The sequence below is a fragment of the Papilio machaon genome, chromosome 6, assembly GCF_912999745.1.
Source record: "Papilio machaon chromosome 6, ilPapMach1.1, whole genome shotgun sequence".
NCBI classification, from domain to species: domain Eukaryota; kingdom Metazoa; phylum Arthropoda; class Insecta; order Lepidoptera; family Papilionidae; genus Papilio; species Papilio machaon.
Genome location: NC_059991.1, coordinates 6,034,354 through 6,054,571, shown reverse-complemented (window position 1 = coordinate 6,054,571; position 20,218 = coordinate 6,034,354). Strand labels below are relative to the sequence as shown.

At 34.3% G+C, this 20,218-nt stretch overlaps 1 protein-coding gene across 3 annotated transcripts; it reads left to right on the top strand.

The window, feature by feature from the left end:
- Positions 1-922: 922 nt before the first annotated feature.
- Positions 923-19,549, top strand: LOC106714993 (PDZ and LIM domain protein 7). 3 transcript variants are annotated; one of them, XM_045678211.1, is made up of 13 exons: positions 923-1,110; positions 1,482-1,597; positions 6,902-7,050; positions 7,530-7,622; positions 9,528-9,608; positions 9,921-10,095; positions 15,523-15,669; positions 16,369-16,416; positions 17,119-17,207; positions 17,863-17,901; positions 18,292-18,418; positions 18,774-18,842; positions 19,023-19,549. In XM_045678211.1, the coding sequence occupies exons 2-13, from the start codon at positions 1,508-1,510 to the stop codon at positions 19,107-19,109; spliced, it is 1,194 nt and encodes a 397-aa protein (XP_045534167.1). In that variant the 5' UTR covers positions 923-1,110; positions 1,482-1,507; the 3' UTR covers positions 19,110-19,549. The 3 variants fall into 3 exon arrangements, with proteins under 3 accessions (XP_045534167.1, XP_045534166.1, XP_045534168.1); XM_045678210.1 differs by lacking the exons at positions 923-1,110; positions 1,482-1,597 and adding an exon at positions 2,206-2,405; XM_045678212.1 differs by lacking the exons at positions 923-1,110; positions 1,482-1,597; positions 17,863-17,901 and adding an exon at positions 2,206-2,405.
- Positions 19,550-20,218: the final 669 nt, after the last annotated feature.

The window sequence follows — 20,218 nt, the reverse complement described above, 5'->3', positions numbered from 1 at the left end:
ACAGTTAACTACATTACTAAGAGTAAATTTATATTAGAATAACTTTTGTTAGAAATATTTTTTTTTATTCAAAGATCAATAGAAATCTTAAAATTGAATTAATAATTTAGCTAATAACTAACTAACATTTTAGTCATTTTGATAATTTTCTAATCAATCTTTAGTAATTTATCGTTGAATTATAGCAAATACCTAAAAATAATTATCTTATTAACTAAATTAAAAACTTAGCTATTTTGGATTGTTATTCAGTTGTTGTAAATTGCATTTAGTTATAAATGATCTGCTTTGTTTGGATCTAACTTTTGTACTTGTTGTTTATTTGTAATGTATTTTTGATTATAATTAGCTCGACTCTTTTTTATTTTATTTTACGGACATTTTATTGTACATCTTCAAATCGATAAATACCATTATAGGAAATTTTTAAATCAAGAATGGTGTTTTTATTTTTATTATAATTTTTGATGTTTTGGACTTTTTTTTTTTTTTGAATTATTTAACTAAAATTGTATGTACTATGTTTTTTCTTGAAATCAAACTTTTCCATTTTTATTATATGTTTTGTCCCAAGTAAAAAAGTAACTAATTGTTTGTGACAAGTAGTAATCTTTTAATACGAGTAAGAAAAAGAACCGGTTCTTTTTATTCTCTTAGTACATTTTGGTACCTTAGTACATTTTGGTAACTTATATGATAAAGTTTAAATTTGAATCTTTTAAATTTTCCTCCTCGAATCGGAGAGCAATAATCTCTTTGGAATTAAGGCGTCGTCCGTTTTAAATTAATTGAAGAGAAACATAAATAATCACGATATAACTCGTCGTGATTATCAAAAAAGAGTTCGCTCTGACAAACAAAATATCGGGAGCAATGAACCGCTTTGGCGGTGTCGACCGTTGGGAAGAAATTATTGCGAATTTCGGCGCGGCCCAGAAACAGAGCGGGTGTAAAGGCGCGCGTGTAAATCACGAAAGCGAGCGCTGTCGAAGCGACGTCTCGCTCGAATACTCCGACGCGAAAAATAGATACTGCCGATATTCGCCGGGAATTATTCCTTACGGATAATACCAGCGGCGACTTCGACGGCGACACAACGCACGCCCTCTGGTGAGTTATACTTTCTTCACTTTAATACTTACTATTTCACTTCTGTTTTACACCATCCCTCGTAAGTGATAATTTATATCGCGGACCTTTTCGCTAACCACCCACATACAGATTTTCTATGGATTGCTTGTTGAGTGCTGTAAACATGTTTTTATTAGTTTTGCTCCACGTCGGAATGTTTGCCAAAGTTTATAATATTTATTGCAGATAATGCTCGTTTTATTGGAATAAGTAAATATGCATTTTTCCGAGAAATGGTGTTTATGTTTTTTTTACAATTATTGTGTAAAAATAAATCTTTGTTTAAGTATGAATTTTATTAAAATATTACTCGTGTTATAAACTAATATTGTAAACCTTTTTTTACGTAGTACTGAAGATCCTAAACGACCCAAACATGCCTATGTACCAGAGGCCAGCATTCTGGAGAGTTCCGCATCAGAGGCCGGACCCTGACGATGAAAAAAGAAGTTTCGAAAGACGACGAGTAAGTTTTTTCTTAATTATTTTATCACCACAAAATGTCACATGTCACAAGAGTCGTTACCCGGTTTGAAATTAGACCTCAATAAATCTGTCAGCAGCATCATCGAAGAAACTGAAAGTATTTATATTCTAATTATAATACTAATCTTCGGTAATGTATGCCTTCTAATCGTCTTAAACAATTGCATCTACAGAGCGATATATCATCCGTCTCCGCCTGCGCATTTCACGGCCTGCCAAATGGCCAATACCTCGCTCTGTCCTTACATTTAATTATTAATGCTCTATTTCTGTATCTGTCAATGCAAAATAGGTATATTGTTAATGCACAATCTTACGCACATACCATTTAATGTTACAAAATCATGACCCCTCCCATATATTCAGTAGTGTTTAACATCGACAAGAATATAGAACGAGCATTACATAAATTATATTTCGATCGTTTACAAATAACGCGCTCGCGCACGACAGGATACTACTGGAAATTTCGGATGTTAATCGGCTTGCAGTTTCCGTGGTAGGAATTAGGTCGATTGCGAAGGAAGGCAGGGTTACGAGGCTAGGTCGGGGGAAGGGGGAGTGTTGGGATTTTGGGTGAGGCTAATTTTGCGCGCATAACGTCGCGTCTCGCCGTAGTGGTGGTATCGTTCGCGCATAGGGCGCGCGTGTCGCGCAGTGCACACGGCTACACGATGGGCAGACTGCACACATTCGTGGTGACCCTGAGGCGAGAGTACCGCGACATCAACTGGGGCCTGCGGCTAGTGGGTGGCGCTGACCTCGCCACCCCGCTCATCGTCACCAGGGTACGCCCTTCCCATTGAAACTCGGCTTGCGTCAATACAACAACCGGCGTAAACAATCAACTTAAGATTCAACAGAACACCTTTACATATAAAGACTTTAAGATGGACATAAGATTTCACACTCGTATCCTTCAAAAACCTCTTGCTGGTTCTGTTCAACAATGTTTACCCGGGGGTGCATGTTGGTGGTCGATGTATGTTTAGGAGAATTATTTGATCGTGGGTGAGGGATATCCTTGGAAAGAACTGTACCGATTTTGAAAATTCTTTCACTGTTTTTACAGCAGCGTTGACCAAGATTAACGTAGACTCGTGTTTATAGCACTGCTGGACACAAACAATTATTTATACATTCAGCAACGTATTATACGTCTTAAGCAAATAGATATAAAAGTTTTCATCCACCTTATATATGCAACGATTATTGTCGGCTTTTCAAGACTTAAAACGAAGCAGCATCCAATTAGACATTCACCCATACGAATTTGTCATACACTGTGCCTGACATTATTTTCAACATTTTGTGTATTTTGTCAAAAAAGATACAATTAGTAAAGTCTCTCTATCTCTATCTTCTTACATTTTATCTAAATATTTTAACTCAATACTTATTTTAAATCATATGTCACAATCAATATTAACGAGTAAAATTGTGATAAATCGCTGAAAGCACTAATAATATATGACTAAAATATAATTCGGGACAAGAATCGGTCACAGTCGTTCGACAGCTGGCGACAAAATTTCACATCGACCCATTTTATTTTAACTGCTGTTAATTTTGCATACAATTTGATCAAAGACAGTCCATTAGTCTTTAGAGATGCTATACAACGAGAAAAAGTTTTATTTTATTTGTAAAATTCCGAATACCGGAACACAGTGATAAAGTTGACATAATTTTATTTTCGTAGTAATCAGTATTTTTTAAAAATTTTAAATAAAAAATATAGAGCAAGTAACACTCTAACGTTTCAAACGTCTTTTCTTTCGTTCCAAAGCAAATTTTACAGATAGTAAGCATAAATACAAAGATATGTCGAAGAAGCAGTGAGTCAGCTAGGAGTGTCACGCGAGTGTTGTTAATTCTGGTTTATTTATAACGAAAGCCGGCTAGGCTCATAGTTGTGTCGCTGCTAGGTCACGAATCACGAATCAAAACAATAGGAAGTGTCGTTTTATTGTCACTGCTCCTAGATTCTTCGAGCGAGATATATTTAAACTATATCTATTAACTTTTTGTGTGGTATTCTATTTAATTTATCAAAAATATTTATAATACTCATGTACTATATTAGTCGAACCAGTTGACACTTTAATATAAGTCGGTACTTACAAAAGAGAAGTACTGCTTGAACACTAACGAAATTTTAAATGACATGGATAAGTGAGGTGTTGAGAAGATGATTGACAGTTTATCATGGTATTTTAAAAATTAAAATATCGACAAACGTCGGCCGAGATACCGCATAGGAAGTTGATCAGATCCCGTGCGAAATCAAACAATATTCCTAATAAACCTCCTGTAATTCAAAATTATAATTCTCAAATAAATAACATGATAGGTTTTGAGTGATTCTGTATGAAATAATAAATGGTCTCGATTTTGATGCTTGAAGACTATACAATGTTCACTTAGTCCAGTATGTAATATGTATTAGGTTTACATTACGTACGTTAGTAACTAAAAATTCCCTTAAGAATTTATCTTATCTGCTCTTATATTAATTTCATATGCGTCATAAACGAAAGCTCCAACCAATGCGTAGGAGTAACCAACACACGCCTGCCATCTGGGATGTATCTATTTTTTCGATGCACTCCATGCTGACCTCAGTAGTAATAAATCCGACGATCATAGACTGTAGCCTTGAGCCCATTATTGCTTTTACCATAAAACTCTTTGGTAGACTGAATCGATGACTCAATCGATGTAAGCGAGTTTTCACATTCGCCTAACAGTTTCGATTCGCGCTTCGTAAAAACAAACAAATCGAAAAGTAGTTTCAAATCATTTATAATGAAATTAACGCACCATAACGATTATCACTATCAATTTTATTTTACGTTTTCGAGGGAATATTAACTATGCGTCAGATACTTAATTTAAATGACTTAATAATTTTTATGTATTAATTATTTTTTGAATCCAATTTTATTCTGATTGGAATAAGACGAGAAAAAATTACTGATCTACGGCGTAGCGTCGTAGCAGTTTATTTTGCTGTATTTCTTTGAGGGACAGTTTTTAATACTGTATCTTTTCATCAACCGTTTCTTCAGGGAAAAACAATAATAGATCTTAAAACAATTGCGACCCATTTAAAACAACCAACAGGTTAAAATTCGTTTCTATGCCAGAAACAAAATTAGTAGATTCATATTACTGTTAATATTTTTACAAGGAATGAGGCAGTCGCTTTCATATGATACACACTTAACAAAACAAAACTGTGACAGTGCCAAACTCTCGGAATGTTAAAAGGCCTGTTGAATACGATTCGGTATAAAATAGTTTTTGGATGGTTTTATAAAATTCACAAACAGTGTGCAATAAATCAGCTGACCTAACCAAAGTACATTAATGTCTCGATGGGTCCATTCATTATTTGATTGAAAACATCTACTTAATCGATCCTATCTGTCTGTCCTATCTGTCAGCCTCATCTGAGAAGAGTATCTTTAAAAATAACAGAATAGCATGTAGTATAATAATATTTTTCTGGAAACTATTAGATTTTAATTTTTCATGCAACGATGAGCCTTTCATATTTTGAGATATACACATGCTCGTAAAAATTTTTGGACTTACTTTAAAATGCTCACTCCTCGCTTTCTAAAACTATTTTCGCTAAATCCTACCATCAATCCACAAAGAGTAATTTTGCTGCAAAATTTTAATAACACCACATTATCGCTATGCGAAAGTGTTAGATAAGCGTGGAAGTGTGCCAGCCGCGCTCGGTGACACAGGCGGTACTCATCACCGACCTCAAGTGAAACCCAGGGGTGTCCAAAATGACAAAAATTCCGTCCCGCTATAACCTAGACGTCGTTACCGTTGGACACGTGTAAATATAGGCTAACGTCCTCGCCATTGAGTCGGTGACGTGATGGATTTGCGGCTATCGATGGGTGGATTCGACGGGCCGCGTCCGGCCGGCCGGTTGTTTTCAATAAAAATGTCAGCGGCGGTTGGCACGGAGAGCCGGTGGCCGCATTTAGACTGGCTGTATGCCAAGCTCGGTGCATAACACACAACCAACCTCCTCCTTGCTATCGCACAAGGTCGTCCTAGCTAATTACATGTCTTTTATCTACCCTCTGTAGTATTTCATGACCACTCTACTCGCCAGCCGACCCACTAACTCTCAAAATATGACTGTACTCCTCTACAAAACTATATTAACCATCTCATATCTTTCAACCTGGCTCAAAAACCTCGTATGTCATGGTCGAATCTAGATACGAAGGTGAGACAGGTGACAATGACATATGCCGTAATACATGTGTTGTAGTTCAATGGTAGAGCTAGTTCAATGCTACAATATGAAATTTCTCCAAAATAAATTTATGGGTTCATGGGTACAAAATTGTAGATATAATTTTTTTTGTGTATTGGTAAGGCAGTGTTTAAGCAATACTAAAGTTACATTGCTTTTGTATACCAAACAACAAACCCGAAATAATAATACTAACCCAAACAAACGAAGCCAAATGTAACGCCACCTTGCCACTTTTGTATCAATAAACTCCATAAGAAGTACTTTGGTATTAGTAAACATAGTTGAAGTATTTCCAGCAGTACAAGCGAACATTAAAGCAAATCTAAATCCAGTGTTCTATTTGCTTTGTCGGCGCAAACTGAACTTTGTCTTTGATGTTCGTACATCTGGTATTCGCAATTTATTATTGCTCAAAGTATACTCATATTTATCTAAAGGAAAATGCGGATTACATCGATGGCATAAATAAAAAAACAGTTGAATTAAAAGTTACAACTTACAAAAATGTTTGCCTATTTAAAAAATAACTAGTTTGTGTGACCGCAAATTGGTAACAATATATCCAGAAATTACAATCAAAATTAACACTAAAATTACAGCAATGTAAAAACCGCGCCACCTGTCAAATGGATAACTTTACAAGTTATAAATAATGGCAGTTTAGCAGATATTTTTCACACGTTAAATTGGTCATGGTACATCACCAAAGTAGGTAAATTAAACTAGGTAAATTAAAACTTTTGAAGTCAATTGTCAGGTTTATACAATATAAAATTCTTTGCTTACCTTTGCTTTAGTAGTAATTAATTAAAGTACTGGCAACCCTAGGTTCGCTGGGGCTAATTAAAACATAAATAAAACCAAGGTTACTTGTAGATGACAGAGCTGTTTATTGCTGAAAGATTTTCTATATTCGGCTCATTAGTTTCTGTGTTTCGTTTTAGTATTAATTTTGATAATTATATTAATCAATAACATGTTACTTTCCAGGTGACGCCAGGCACGCCGGCCGGAAAGGAACTAGCACGCGGCGACATCATTGCCAAAATTGACGACTACGATGCACGCGACCTGCGCCATGAAGACGCGCAGAACCTATTCAAGAACGCCAATAACCAGATCAAATTAGTGGTGCAGAGGTAATCATTACTTCATGTGTATTAACGCATTCATAGTAAGATTAGTTAAGTTTGTCACTTTTTAAATTCGAGGTCGTTTATTTTCTATCCATAAAGCTTACAATTCATTTATTAGGTTGAAAACTTCATAATAACATAGTTAAACAAGGATATTTGAGTCGGTAAGGGAGGCGCTGCTGTCACGGTTAATTCTGTCATAAAATAAGTAAAACCTACTCGGGCATAGATAATTAGTAAAAATGAAATGACAACTAGAGTACTAAAAAGCACTTTTTGGACATTGATCGAGGGCGCTAGTGAACTGTTATAATTTAGTTTAACTTATGCCCGGCGGGTCAGATATCCTTGTCAGTTTGTACGTGCTCAATATTACCACTTATGATGACAGTATGCTATACAATATTAGGCAGCGAATTTGATTATTTGACTACCTATCATATATCATATATATATCATTGTATCATGGTTCGTATGTTTAGAGGCAGACCGAGTGCACACTTATGTCCAATGACACGTTATAGCAGTTTCTCTGGGCGTTCGCCCACTCCATCGTTATATTACGATCGATTCGAGTAAGATATCGATGTTGTTGCATGTTGCATCGATGTTATATATGTTAAATGTTGTATGGCTATCAGCAAGAATTTGAAAATAAAAATTCGAGAATTTTGTAAGGCCCATAAATTGTTTATTGATTTTGCATGGAAGAAAAACAGCGAAAGGAAAGAGTTAATTTAATAGGTGTATTAAAAATCAATTTTTTTTATAAAAAATTACGGATTATTAACATATTTCGATATACGGAACATTAGATACGATAATAAAGATTACATTTTCATTAAATGTTTCATAGAAGGAAATATGCATGATCTGTGTTGTTGTACAATAGATAGCAATAAACTAATTCTGTCACGTTCAAATTAATGTAAGATTGCATGTTTACATTTGATACATGATTTTCTAAACTTCTTTAATGCCTAGAAATGTCGGGACGTGAGAAGCTACTCTACTACTATAAAAAAAATAAGGACTAGGATACCACTATTTATATTGTTATAGCTGTAGCCCGCGCTGAATTAAAAAAAAAACTTTTTAAGTATATGTTCTTCCGGACTACGTTTTACATCTGTGTCAAATTTCATTAGAATCCGTGGAGCATCCATCAAACATCTAGCTATCTAAATTTTCGCATTTATAATAGTAGTAAGATTAATTGTTTATAATGCATTTAAAAAAAAAAACACGTATATTAGTTAACAGACTTAATGATTATAAAAATACCAACTAGGAATAATAGCACAGTTATTTTAGATAAAAATAAAGTTTCAAAATTTAACAGATGTTTCATGCATAGAATAAATCTAACATATAATTTCGTAAGCATCATTTTTAATCCAGGTGTGAGAAACACATTTTAACAATAACTCAGCGAACGTATATTTGTTTAAACGTGGGTTTCTGAGACTGAAATCTCCGTATAAAACATACTGTTCAAAGATAATGACAAGGATGAAGATATGTTTTTTACGGATATTTTGCTCTCAGAAACCCACGGTATATCATGTCAAAATGATGCATAAGAGCAATGACTAATTCCCAAAACTGGAGTTATCGAATGAAGTGCCAAATGTTACGTACCATTTTTCATCACAAGTAAAGAATGAGTACAGCCATTCACATTCAAATTAGAAATGATGCAATCTGAAATGTTATTTTCAAAATTGCTAGTTCCTGTTTTTCATATTTCTATCACAAAGTGTATTACATCAATTTTTTTAGACCCTCCTACATCAATCAATTAATACACGCGTAGGATTTTCCCTCGATTTCATTGACAAGGTCTTTGGCTTATCGCCACAACAGTTATTTGTGATGCAGATAAATCACTGCAATGATCTAATGATTAATTGGATAATACATGGCTCAAACAAAGTGCATCTCTGTTTCATTAATTCTAGGATCTATACAAACTAAGCTCTTAGCACATTCTGTGAATCCTAATTTTATACTAATTAAGGTTTTCATTACTACTATATCTTATATCAATGTTAGAGTCCCGTCTTTCTTATATCGTGTCACTATGAACATTCAAATATAAATATATAGACTGACAAGATTATCTCAACCGGTGGGCATAAGACACACTAAATTATGACGCGTCACTAGCGCAAAACGCCAAAAAATGTCACAAGATCTGTTCTGTAGCTATCATATCATTTTTTTATTTTATGTCATTTTCTTTGTCTAAGTTGGTTTTATATTATTCTGACAGAACCAAACGCGATAGCAACGCCTCTCACCGGTTCAGATATCCTTGTTTAACTATACTAATCAAAATTAAAGTTTACAAGGATGTTGTTACTGTCAACGTAAGTAAATAACTGTGCGCTTCCATTGCGCTGAAAGTACTGATGTGTTTGTTGTCTGTGTCAGTGTAACGTAATGTAGAATGTGCATTGAGGTAGCAGCATGTGTAGGGATGTGGACCGCGAGGCGCCGCGCGATGCGACACTAGCGCCACGCTCGCCGATAGTCAACAGCGCTGCACCTCCCTTCAGGTAATACTATAAGTATTATTCGTAACCCATTTTACTTGTTTAAGCCTAATAAAATAGGTCTGTTTAAACCTGCCTATCCTACTAAGATATACACTATCGGACAACGTTAAAAATTATTCACTAGAAAAATAAAACAAATCTGCAAACAGATCAAAGAAAGTAAATCTATTTTTCGTGATAATGAGGTTGGTTTACAATTTATTCAATTACGTGCATTCAGTACTGAAAATAATTAAAAAACAAGTACGTCTTAATATTACTCTTACACAGATATCAACATATTATAATACATTAAATGATTTATTTACTTAGGACACCTAGTCCGTTGCCGTCAGCATGGCGCGGACCGGAGTCTTTACCGCGGAGCACTCCTGTGCCGCCCTACACACAGTTCCCTGTGCAACAAGAGGGCGAGTTCCGCTCCGTCATGCTGACGCCGCCTTCCAGTCGCGGAGAGGACGTCATCGACGAGTCCATTCAAAGTCAGGTAAGAGAGGACTACAAGACAACAAGATACTCTATCCCGTCTTTGGTGGGCCCCAGAAATGACCACCTGGACCACTTTGGAAATGAAAATGCAAAAGAAAGGGTCAGTTTTTGAGTAATATACGATTTACATGTCATAGACTAAAAAAAAAGTACACATCCTACGTATTCAAGGCGAATCTAAAAACGTGCAATACATTTTATTACATAAATGATTCATGTAATGTTAAATAACTTATATACGTAATGATATGTACGTATATATACCAAACATTATGCAGTATGACGTTAATATTTATTTTATCCCAGCTCAATACATTTCCGGTCGTCTCGTTGCTTCTTACGTGCCTATATTTAATCTGTACTCTTGCCAAAATAACCTAAACAAAATATGTACTTCCAAAGCGGATATAACTGACGGTTTGAGTTTACATTTAATCATTGTACCGATACAATTCTGTTTTGTATTCTGCATACAAATATCTAATATTTTAAATACGAAACTTTGATTGGATTTTTGTTATCACGTATCAGCAGTAGGGCTTAACTGATCGGTATGAAATATGAAAAAAAAACTAATAAGAACTACTAATTAAGTTTTTTGTTTTAATTACGCACCGAAGGAATCTCATATGACAGCTAGTAATAGAAAAAACTTGTAACTTGTATAAAAATTTTGACTAAATTAAATAATGGTAACTTCGATAGGGTATATATAATATGCAATTACGAAAACTCATTTTGCTTAAAAGCTTCAGACGAAATGGGTTAACCACTTTTAAACATAGATGAACGATTTTAGACTGGAAAGATGCCAACAACTTTTCCTTATAATTTTAGCTCTATTAATTAGATCAATTCACGCTGATGAAGGATTGCTTGAATGGATAAGAAACAAAGTTTTTTAATCGTTAAATTCTACAACTAAAACACTTGTTTAAATCTAGAATTTTCATACGGCTGATTAAATTGCAATCTGATTCATACGACGCTAATATATGTATGACTGTTTTATATCGGCCGTATCGATACGTAATATAGTTGCATTTTGTCCAAACAAAATGTTGCCAACTCTAGGGCCTCAAAGTTGCCAATTTGATTAAACGTAAGCATGTCGCCTTTTTAATAAACTTATAAGGAAAAAAACATCAAGTGACATTAATTTCATTTAAAGTTTTTATTACCTAACTAGCGGCCCCTCGCGCTTTCGTGAGTACAAAATTTAAAAAGTAGCCTATAAAAATCCCGCGTGCATCAGAAACCTTCCCGTCAAAGTCCAGTCAAAATCAGCCGTTTCGGAGATTACCCGGAACAAACGCAGCCTTGCGCAGACAGACAGACAAAAAATTTAAAAATAGGTTTTTGGGTGTCAATATCGCTAATACATCATGTTCGCGAAACATGGTTTTATTGCATTATTAAATAGACACTACATTTTTTTTATTGTAAAGATATATAGTTTTTTTATGTATATAGGTATAGTTTATGTCTAAGAGCAATATTCCTTACCGTACCTTGTTATTTCTGTAAAACGGCTTTTACAGATAAGATTTTTTTAAATCTTGGTATTGAATAATTTATCAATTACATTTTTAACTGTTGCCAAATCTAACACATCATTGTGAATATTTTAGCGAAATACACATAAGACAAAAAATTACTGCACTTAACTAGCTATTAATCTCATGTAGGAAAACTACGTTGCACATAATGTATTCAAAAACCATATGTAACGACACAGTGTCAGAAATATGTAGGCTCTTTTACTTACAACAAAATTAGATTCCTGTGCGATTACACGTGATAGAAGAAACTCACATACTCAATTCATGATAAAGAAAACGGTTAAATTACTGTTTTTTTTTTAAGAGCCTTGAACGAGGTTATTGTGTTGCAATTTTTCTGTTTATAATGTTATGTCGAAATAAAAAATAGCCTCAGTATGTTTGTCAGTTATTTATCATATTTTAGTAATATCTCTTATTTTATTTAGTAAAATGTACGATTTTTTCTGGCAGACAAATGTTGAATTAATAAATTACAATAAATTCTCCCCTCGTGTGGGACAAGGCTGCTCCGCTGATCTAGGCTGTCGCCCACATCGCCGGCTATCTCTCCCGTCATATTTCCAAAATAGATTTGGTATAGTAGTGTTTACTGGCGAGTTGGCTGGAGTCACAGTCCGCGATAGAGCTCAGTTCGAAACGACCGCGCTACCGAGTGCCAATAATATGGCTGTTAACCCCAATTTCTTCCCCAACGGGTACCAGGATCCCATGCATCCCGAGGAAGAAGTGGTCACAAACTGGGTTGGCTTCCCTACTATATTTTACCTTCGCTGTGATTTGTGATGATTAATGTACTAATGTGGTTAAGTGGCCAAATGGATTCGCACAATCTAATTCTAGAACATTTGGAGTTTGCGTATTGTATAACAAATTAGTGATATCATTGCATGATCTATTAAGGTTTTAAGATCATCTATATTTCGCACTAAACATTACTTACTTTCTAACTTATCCCTATTAGCTATATTTTAAATGGAAACTTCTATAAATATAGGTTCTTCTGTAATCAACAGATATTTTTAATTTTCACAAAGTTTAGTTATGTTAGGAAATCGTAAAACGATAAATAGCACCTTAATGTTTCGAACAATTGCGAATAAGCAAATTCAAAAGTAAACCGAAATAAAGAATAAATCTCTACAGCGTCTACAAACCCTCATAAAAAAGGTTGCATGTTTCATATGCGCGAAGTTCAAAAAAAAACTTAGTAAGTAGCCCATACGCTATTCCATACTCGCTATCTCTGCGCCAAATTTTATCCAGGTGCATTTAGTAAACCATCCAACCATCCGTATAAACTTTCGCATTTATAATATTAGTAAGATTTATTAGATAGGGCTACAAGGTGGATTTAATAGGCAACTCCGTCCGCGCGGAAGAAAGAAAAACTTAATAAGTAGCCTATGTGTCTTCCAGACTATGTTCTACATGCGTACCAAAGTTCTTCAAGATCCGTTGATCCGTTTCGGAGATACCTTCAATCCATCCATCCATCTAAAGCATAAATAAAATATATTTATTGCTTGATTGATTGATATTAAACTCTTTGTATACTTTTTATCGAAATTAGTTACTTCAATAAGCCTACGCAAACAAAGTAGCGAGAAAAAGCTAGTGGAATATAAAATTCCCAACAGTGGGCGCTATTTTAGCGTCAATGTCACGACGTCGCCTCGTGGCCGTCGCCTTCGTACATTCCATATGACGTAGTATTAAGATCATCGGAATCTTTTCTCAGAAATCCGTTAAGATTTTATCTCTATCGTGATCTACCCTTCTTTTACCTTCGCAACTGTTGATGCCCTAAAATAATTGACAAACACCATCGAAATCTAACATAATAATTATTTATATGTTCAATTATATTCGAGGGATAAAAGTACCCTATTTAAGTATCAATGCACCGATTTTAAAGTTATAATTTTCGAACGTTTTCTAATGTGAAAATAAAGAATATATTATTTTTACACATGGCCTGGCGCCAGACAAATCATGACTTATGTCTAGCATCTAGCATCAGAAATTCCTAATGCTTTTAACCTTAAGTCACGACGATCACCTAAATATAAACTCAACATTTACTTTATTAGATACTAGTTATCGCCCACCACTATGGCCGCGCCAAATTTAAAAACCTTAGTAATAAAATTAGTAGCATATGTATTCTTCTAAACTATGTTCTACAACTGTGGCAAATTTTATTAAGATCCGTTAAACCGTTCCGAAGATACCTTCTACCAAACATCCATAATCCATCTAAACTTTCGCGTTTATAATAAGATAATAGCAATATTTATTTTGTTTAGAAACCATTAAGCGATCAAGCCATCGCTGTCATAAAAGGACACGAAAGCCATCTCGTTTGAAACTATTCATAACAAACAGACACACTTACTTTGACTCTTTAATATTTTTAAAGAACATTATAATTAATTTCAGCTGATTAGATATTTCAGCAAACTTAGTTACACAAAAATAAAACATTTTTACACTTCTCAGGGTTTAATCGTAGAAAATCGAATTCTTTGCTGATTGAGGAAAGTGAATAATTTGTTATGTTAAGTGTAAACAAAAGAACAATATATAAAATTTCCTATCGTGCAAAATGAAGCATGTTGCGTCAGTGACTGAAGTTGCGTCTCTGTAAACAAGACGGAAATAAACGTCAAAGCCGCGCCACTGGCACAATTACATGCTCCGTAGGCCTTGCTACGCCGTCGGCTCGTTAATGCAACGAACACACAAAACTATATAAAATCTTTACTATCCATACCTATGTTAAAACCGCTAAAACTTTAGCCACGCTTACATGACGGAAAATAACTAAATGGAAAACTAATGTTATGGTTTCGGTAAAAAATCTATACAAATCAGAATATGAGGTAATGTTAACATGGAAATTTATGCGTCTCTGTTGTTAATTTATACGTTTCATAAATTTTTATTTCAATATGTTTAAGAAGCATGCTTCTTTGGAACAATACTGGTTAAAAGTAGAAAATTCTTCCTAAAAACTGAAAACACAAATGCTAAGCCCCGTAAGATTTTGTTTCTACCCGTGGTTTGGTTCTTAGTAACTTTATAAAAATTAATTCACTTTTTAAACACAATTTATTAATGAGTGACCGCGACCCATATAAAATCGCGTAATCTTTGAAATGTAACGAAATTGTGCCAGCAATAATAACCCACATGAACCAACCTCGGTGTTATTTATAGAGCGGCCGAGACGGCTGTTTGAATGATTGAACCTACATTGCTAGTGCTACCAATGTATAGACTTGCTAACATCAATCATTGTTATTTATACTTCTATACTTCTTTGGTGGAATAAAATTAAAACTTTCCAGAGAAAACATTTTCCTTCAGATGATTCCTAAATCTTATATACCACAATCTTTTGGTCCCAATGTCATAAAAGACACATTTCTAACCCATTATGATATCTTCAAACTAACACTGAACAGGAAAAGAAATTAATGGAATTGTAGTCAACAATTAAATATTGATAAAATGAAGAAATACTTTTTCGATTTAAAAAACAAAAAATGTTATCCATATACTATTCCATGTTCAATTTAATACTCATTCGTGTCTGAATTATGTTGTAAATATCGCATATATTTTCATTAGAGGTTTACTAACTTTACTAGAGAAATTCAACATAGAATTTTCATCCGCCTCGATTCTTATTTCTGAGGTGTTTTATATCTTAATTTTATAGACGCGAACAACAAATCGTTTAAATTGTGTTAATAAATCTTACAATCAACAAAATATCATATTCAAAATGCATCATTCTTTATTCCTAGTCCTGATAATAATCCAAACTAAATTATTATTTCTTCGTATAATTGCAGCCGTACCGCACGACGCCACTGGTGCTGCCGGGCGCGAAAGTGCGACGCGAGCCTGGCCCCACTGAGAGCTATCTGCGGCACCACCCCAACCCCGCCATGCGCGCGCCACCGCACCACGACTACCGCGACACACTCATGAAGCAAAAGGTAATGTACCAACAACCTTTTGACAGCTCGTGATTTTACACCAAATACTGCGTAATACACAATTTTATAGGCGCTACTTATAGGGAAAGGAGCGGGGCACAAGCCGCAGCAAGCCGCTGGAGGGAAGTGCAACAAAGCCACTCTAAATTATCAATATTGTACTAAACTCTCAAACTATGCGTATTATTTCGATAGTATACAAATTTAAAGTGCTTTTGCTTATTGCACTACACTCGCACACTCAATGATTGTACAAAGACGCTATTACACTGGTCACACGCAATTGTCACAATATATTGCACGTATTTTACACACAAACATACATAGATCTCACACATTTAACCTTCACAAAAATGCGTATATTAGAATACTTAACGCTTTTAGACATACATTTAATTTAAGCATGTACTGAACATCACTGATTGTTACCAATAGTTGGCTGAAATTAATTTAATAAATTAGATTAATCCAACCATCCAAAAATCAGCCCTTTAAATTCAAATGCCTGAACCTAAATTTTGTCAAATCAACTTTGAATACCAAAAAGTTCTCATAGTATTGTGAATAAAAATCATAAAACAATAAAGACACGATTGGCACAAAACATAACATTGGCATATTTTTTTTTTTTAATTATGAGATAGAGACGACGTAAAACATGGTTATGTTGACATTTGGCTATTTCTGTAACAAACTCAGGTGGCGGAGTCGGTGCTGCAGCGAGTGGTGGGAGAAGAGGGCAATAAGGTGGTTCACTAACGTGTGACGTCACTGGCTTCACGCATCCTAACATGACGTCATTACCTTGTCGCATAACTCTAAACTTCTGATACGAAGCCGATTCTTTCTGATCAAAGATACGTTGCAATTGCGTTTTGTACGATTTTATAGGTACTAACAATTGTAATCATTATTCGATTCCAATTTAAGAATTACCGTTAGTGTTTATAACTGGCCTGAAAAGAGTTAAAGTTCTTCTAGAACACATGCCATCTCATGACAATAGTTGCCAGAATAGCTTAACATCTCATGACAATAATTGCAAACAATGTTTATAACATTAGTAAACAGTTTAATTTCAAAATTCATCCGTTGCAACGTATCTTCGAATCCATTAGCATTTTCGCGTGTCTATAGTCATTGTTGTGGAGCTTCAGTATTCATTGTATAGTTGCATTGTCATACGTCATGCGTCATTATTTCTATAAAAGACCGATATATCATATTATAAAATGTTTATTTCAAATGAGAAAAAAATGAATTTGAACTGGATTGTATCAATTTTAGTCTATGGTCATTTTCAATCCTATATTTATTATTTTTTATGTTAATTTTACATTGAAATTACTACTCTTTGTGTTTTTATTGTCACACAAACATCTGAATTATATATTAACATCGGTTTATAATACTAATTGTGATATACTAAAGTAATTATTATCTTTTCAGTTTGTGCACAAGCAATTTAATTCGCCCATCAACCTATATTCGGAACAAAACATCGCCAACTCGATCCGACAACAAACAACGCCCTTGCCGTAAGTTAACAGTATATTTGTTTATTATATTTATTACAAAATACCATAATTGTATTTCATTGACAACAATTATTTTAGTTAAAATTGAGTTCTTCACTTTGTTAAATCAAATAAAATATTACGTAACTGTTGGACGAAGTTCACTTTAGTAATTTCAAGAGCATGGAAATGTGCCAAGTGATTTGGTACAAAATATGCGACGATTCACGATCTCTTTGTGTGACGACCTTGTGGTCTAGCATATGCTGGTTATAGGTTCGAATCCCAGGCGAAATAGAAATATAAAAACTTTAAAACACACATTTTGTAGTTTGGTTTGATCTAGTCAAAATGGTGAAAGAACTTTCTGGAATACGAACCTTGAAGCTTTCATCTAGATGAGATAATATCGATAAATTATTATTTTCTTAGTTGTTTTAAGGGAAATCTAAATTTTTTAATTGTACATAGACTTGCAAATAGATTATTGCAATCGTGTTCTAATTACGTGTTGAGATAGGCATTAAAAGAATGTGAATAACATAGCTAAAATTAATTAGATTATTTCAATTAATATTGAAATGTGTGCAAATGTTAAATCTAATAAAAAAGGTTAAAATATTAATATGATATTTGCTAGTTTTGTGTATTAATAGAGTATTTTCTGCTCACTTAGCTCTAACGGCCATTACGGGCGGCCGAACGTTGTCAAGAGGCAAGTGTTTTACTAGAAACACCAAAAGTCGACGACCATCTCTCATGACGCATTAATGCTTATTTTATTTTATTTATTTTTGCTATCTATCTTTATTTCTTCGATTTCAACGCGACCGCATCTCGCATGGTGACAACGTCGACATGTTGCCAAATGAAAGTGTCGAAATCCATCGAGCACTTCATTACTCTCACGTATTAATTAGTAGTTTATGTTATTAAATTAGCGAATAGTTCTATACGATTAATATAACGTCCTATCCTATCTAACGCGTACGTACTAACCTCTCCGTGCGCTAGACGAGGAGTGTAATTATTTTCTTTGTATTCGTTGCGCCTGCTAACCGACTACCGCAACTAAACGCTAACCCGCTCGTGTCGGCGCGAGCAGTCACAAGCCCACGGTGCAATACGACCCCGCCGCCTCCGACACGTACCGCGCGCTGCACGAGGCCGAGCCCGCGCAAGAGCACTCCGCGCCGCCCACCAACAAGCTCTTCACAGCGCCTCACAACAAGGTACATTCACACTTCTTACTTCTCATTCATGTTCTAGTTTAATAAATATATAGCATTTTAATAAATATTGGTAGGATATTTTATACGTCACATTTGACAATCCATCAAAAACAACGTAACCTTGTAACGGCGGGGATACATTTTTTTAAAGCTAGAACTGCACAATTGCTTACTTTTTTCAATTTTCGATTTCATATTCCAACGTCGATACAATGTTGCGTCAGTAAACTCATTAACAAGTTTGTAAAAAACTTTTCACCTCACTATAGAGCTAAAATTGATATTGATTGCTAAAATGCGGCCTCTTAAGTTGACCCACCAAAATTTCATGTTACAAGCAAAATTTGATCAACAGAGGCCGACGCCTGCTCCGAAAGCAACCAAACAAGCTGAGGCGATCTCGAAAACAAAACAAACGACCTTCGTAAGTGTTTCTATTATTATTATCACCTAATAAGATTATTAATTATATCTATTTGATATAGTCTATCTAAAGATAAAACAGCCTACAGTACTTGTAACTACAAACTTTATCACTGCACCAATAGAAAAACATTTTGTACATAAGCAACGTAACATTTAATATGTAGGTATAATGTTACAGGTGAACTCTTTACACGAGGAGGATATCCAGCAGTCGAACTCATTCAAGAGGCTCATGTACAATGTGCTCGGCGACACGGAGCTCTAAGTAACACACCTAAAAATCAGTTAAAAATTGCCATATCAAAAAATACCAAAAAATGGTTTTTTTTCGGTGATCTTTTCTATTCTTCGTATTTAACTGATTTAAAATGTACAAGAAAAGGTTAGATGGCGCTACGTATTTAGATATTTTATCAACTTGTAACGAAACAAAGACTAACAATTAATGTAGACGGCGCTGATGTCGCCCTAATGGTGTGTAATTTCGGTGGATTTTATTAATTCTAATACTCGAGTATTAGTTATATACAATTTTTATTTAAGTAGACATGTAACTTGTAAGTGTTGATATTCTGTTTGTACAGAAATATAATTTATGTATAACATAAGAGTTGAGTGTAAAGTCTAGTCACGACCCGAGCTCTGGTCGCAGCGCGCGTCTTTGATGTATTCGAACTATATTAAATAAATTATTTATTTTATCTACGTCACTGTTTTATTCAAAACTCAACAAAAAAAAACGACCATAATTCTCAAAATAACTATATATTTTACGTGGAATTAACAAATTTACATAACAAAATTAAAATACAGTCTTACAAATTTCATCAATGATAAGTACAGAGATCCAAAAGTGAAAAAAAAATTTGAGCAAAAAAAAAGAAAAAAAAGAGGCTTAACAAATTATATCACAATATACAGACACTTGCGTCGTATAGCAGACGCTTTATGACACGATTAAATGAGTTATGAAAAATTGATACAGATTATAAAATACATTTGGATTAAATTAAGGCACTACCTAACGCATATAAACAAATGCTAGAAAATACTCTTTCAAACGCAATCGACTGAAGAATTAAACCATTTACAGTAATTACTGTTCGAAATTACAAACGACTTACGACATCCATTTATTTACAAATATTGTATGAATCAGGCGCAACTGTGATATGTAACAGATAATATAAGTACGCAAAGTGCCAGAAAACACATGCAGTTAACGAAAACATTAATCAGCACCCGATTACAATAACTTACACTACACTTAAATCAAAATTTACAAGGACTTCTGCCACTAATCTCTATAATAGCAGCTTTTGCTTCGTTCCGACTTAAACGCGTCAGTTGATATTCAATCAGTTCATTCTATAT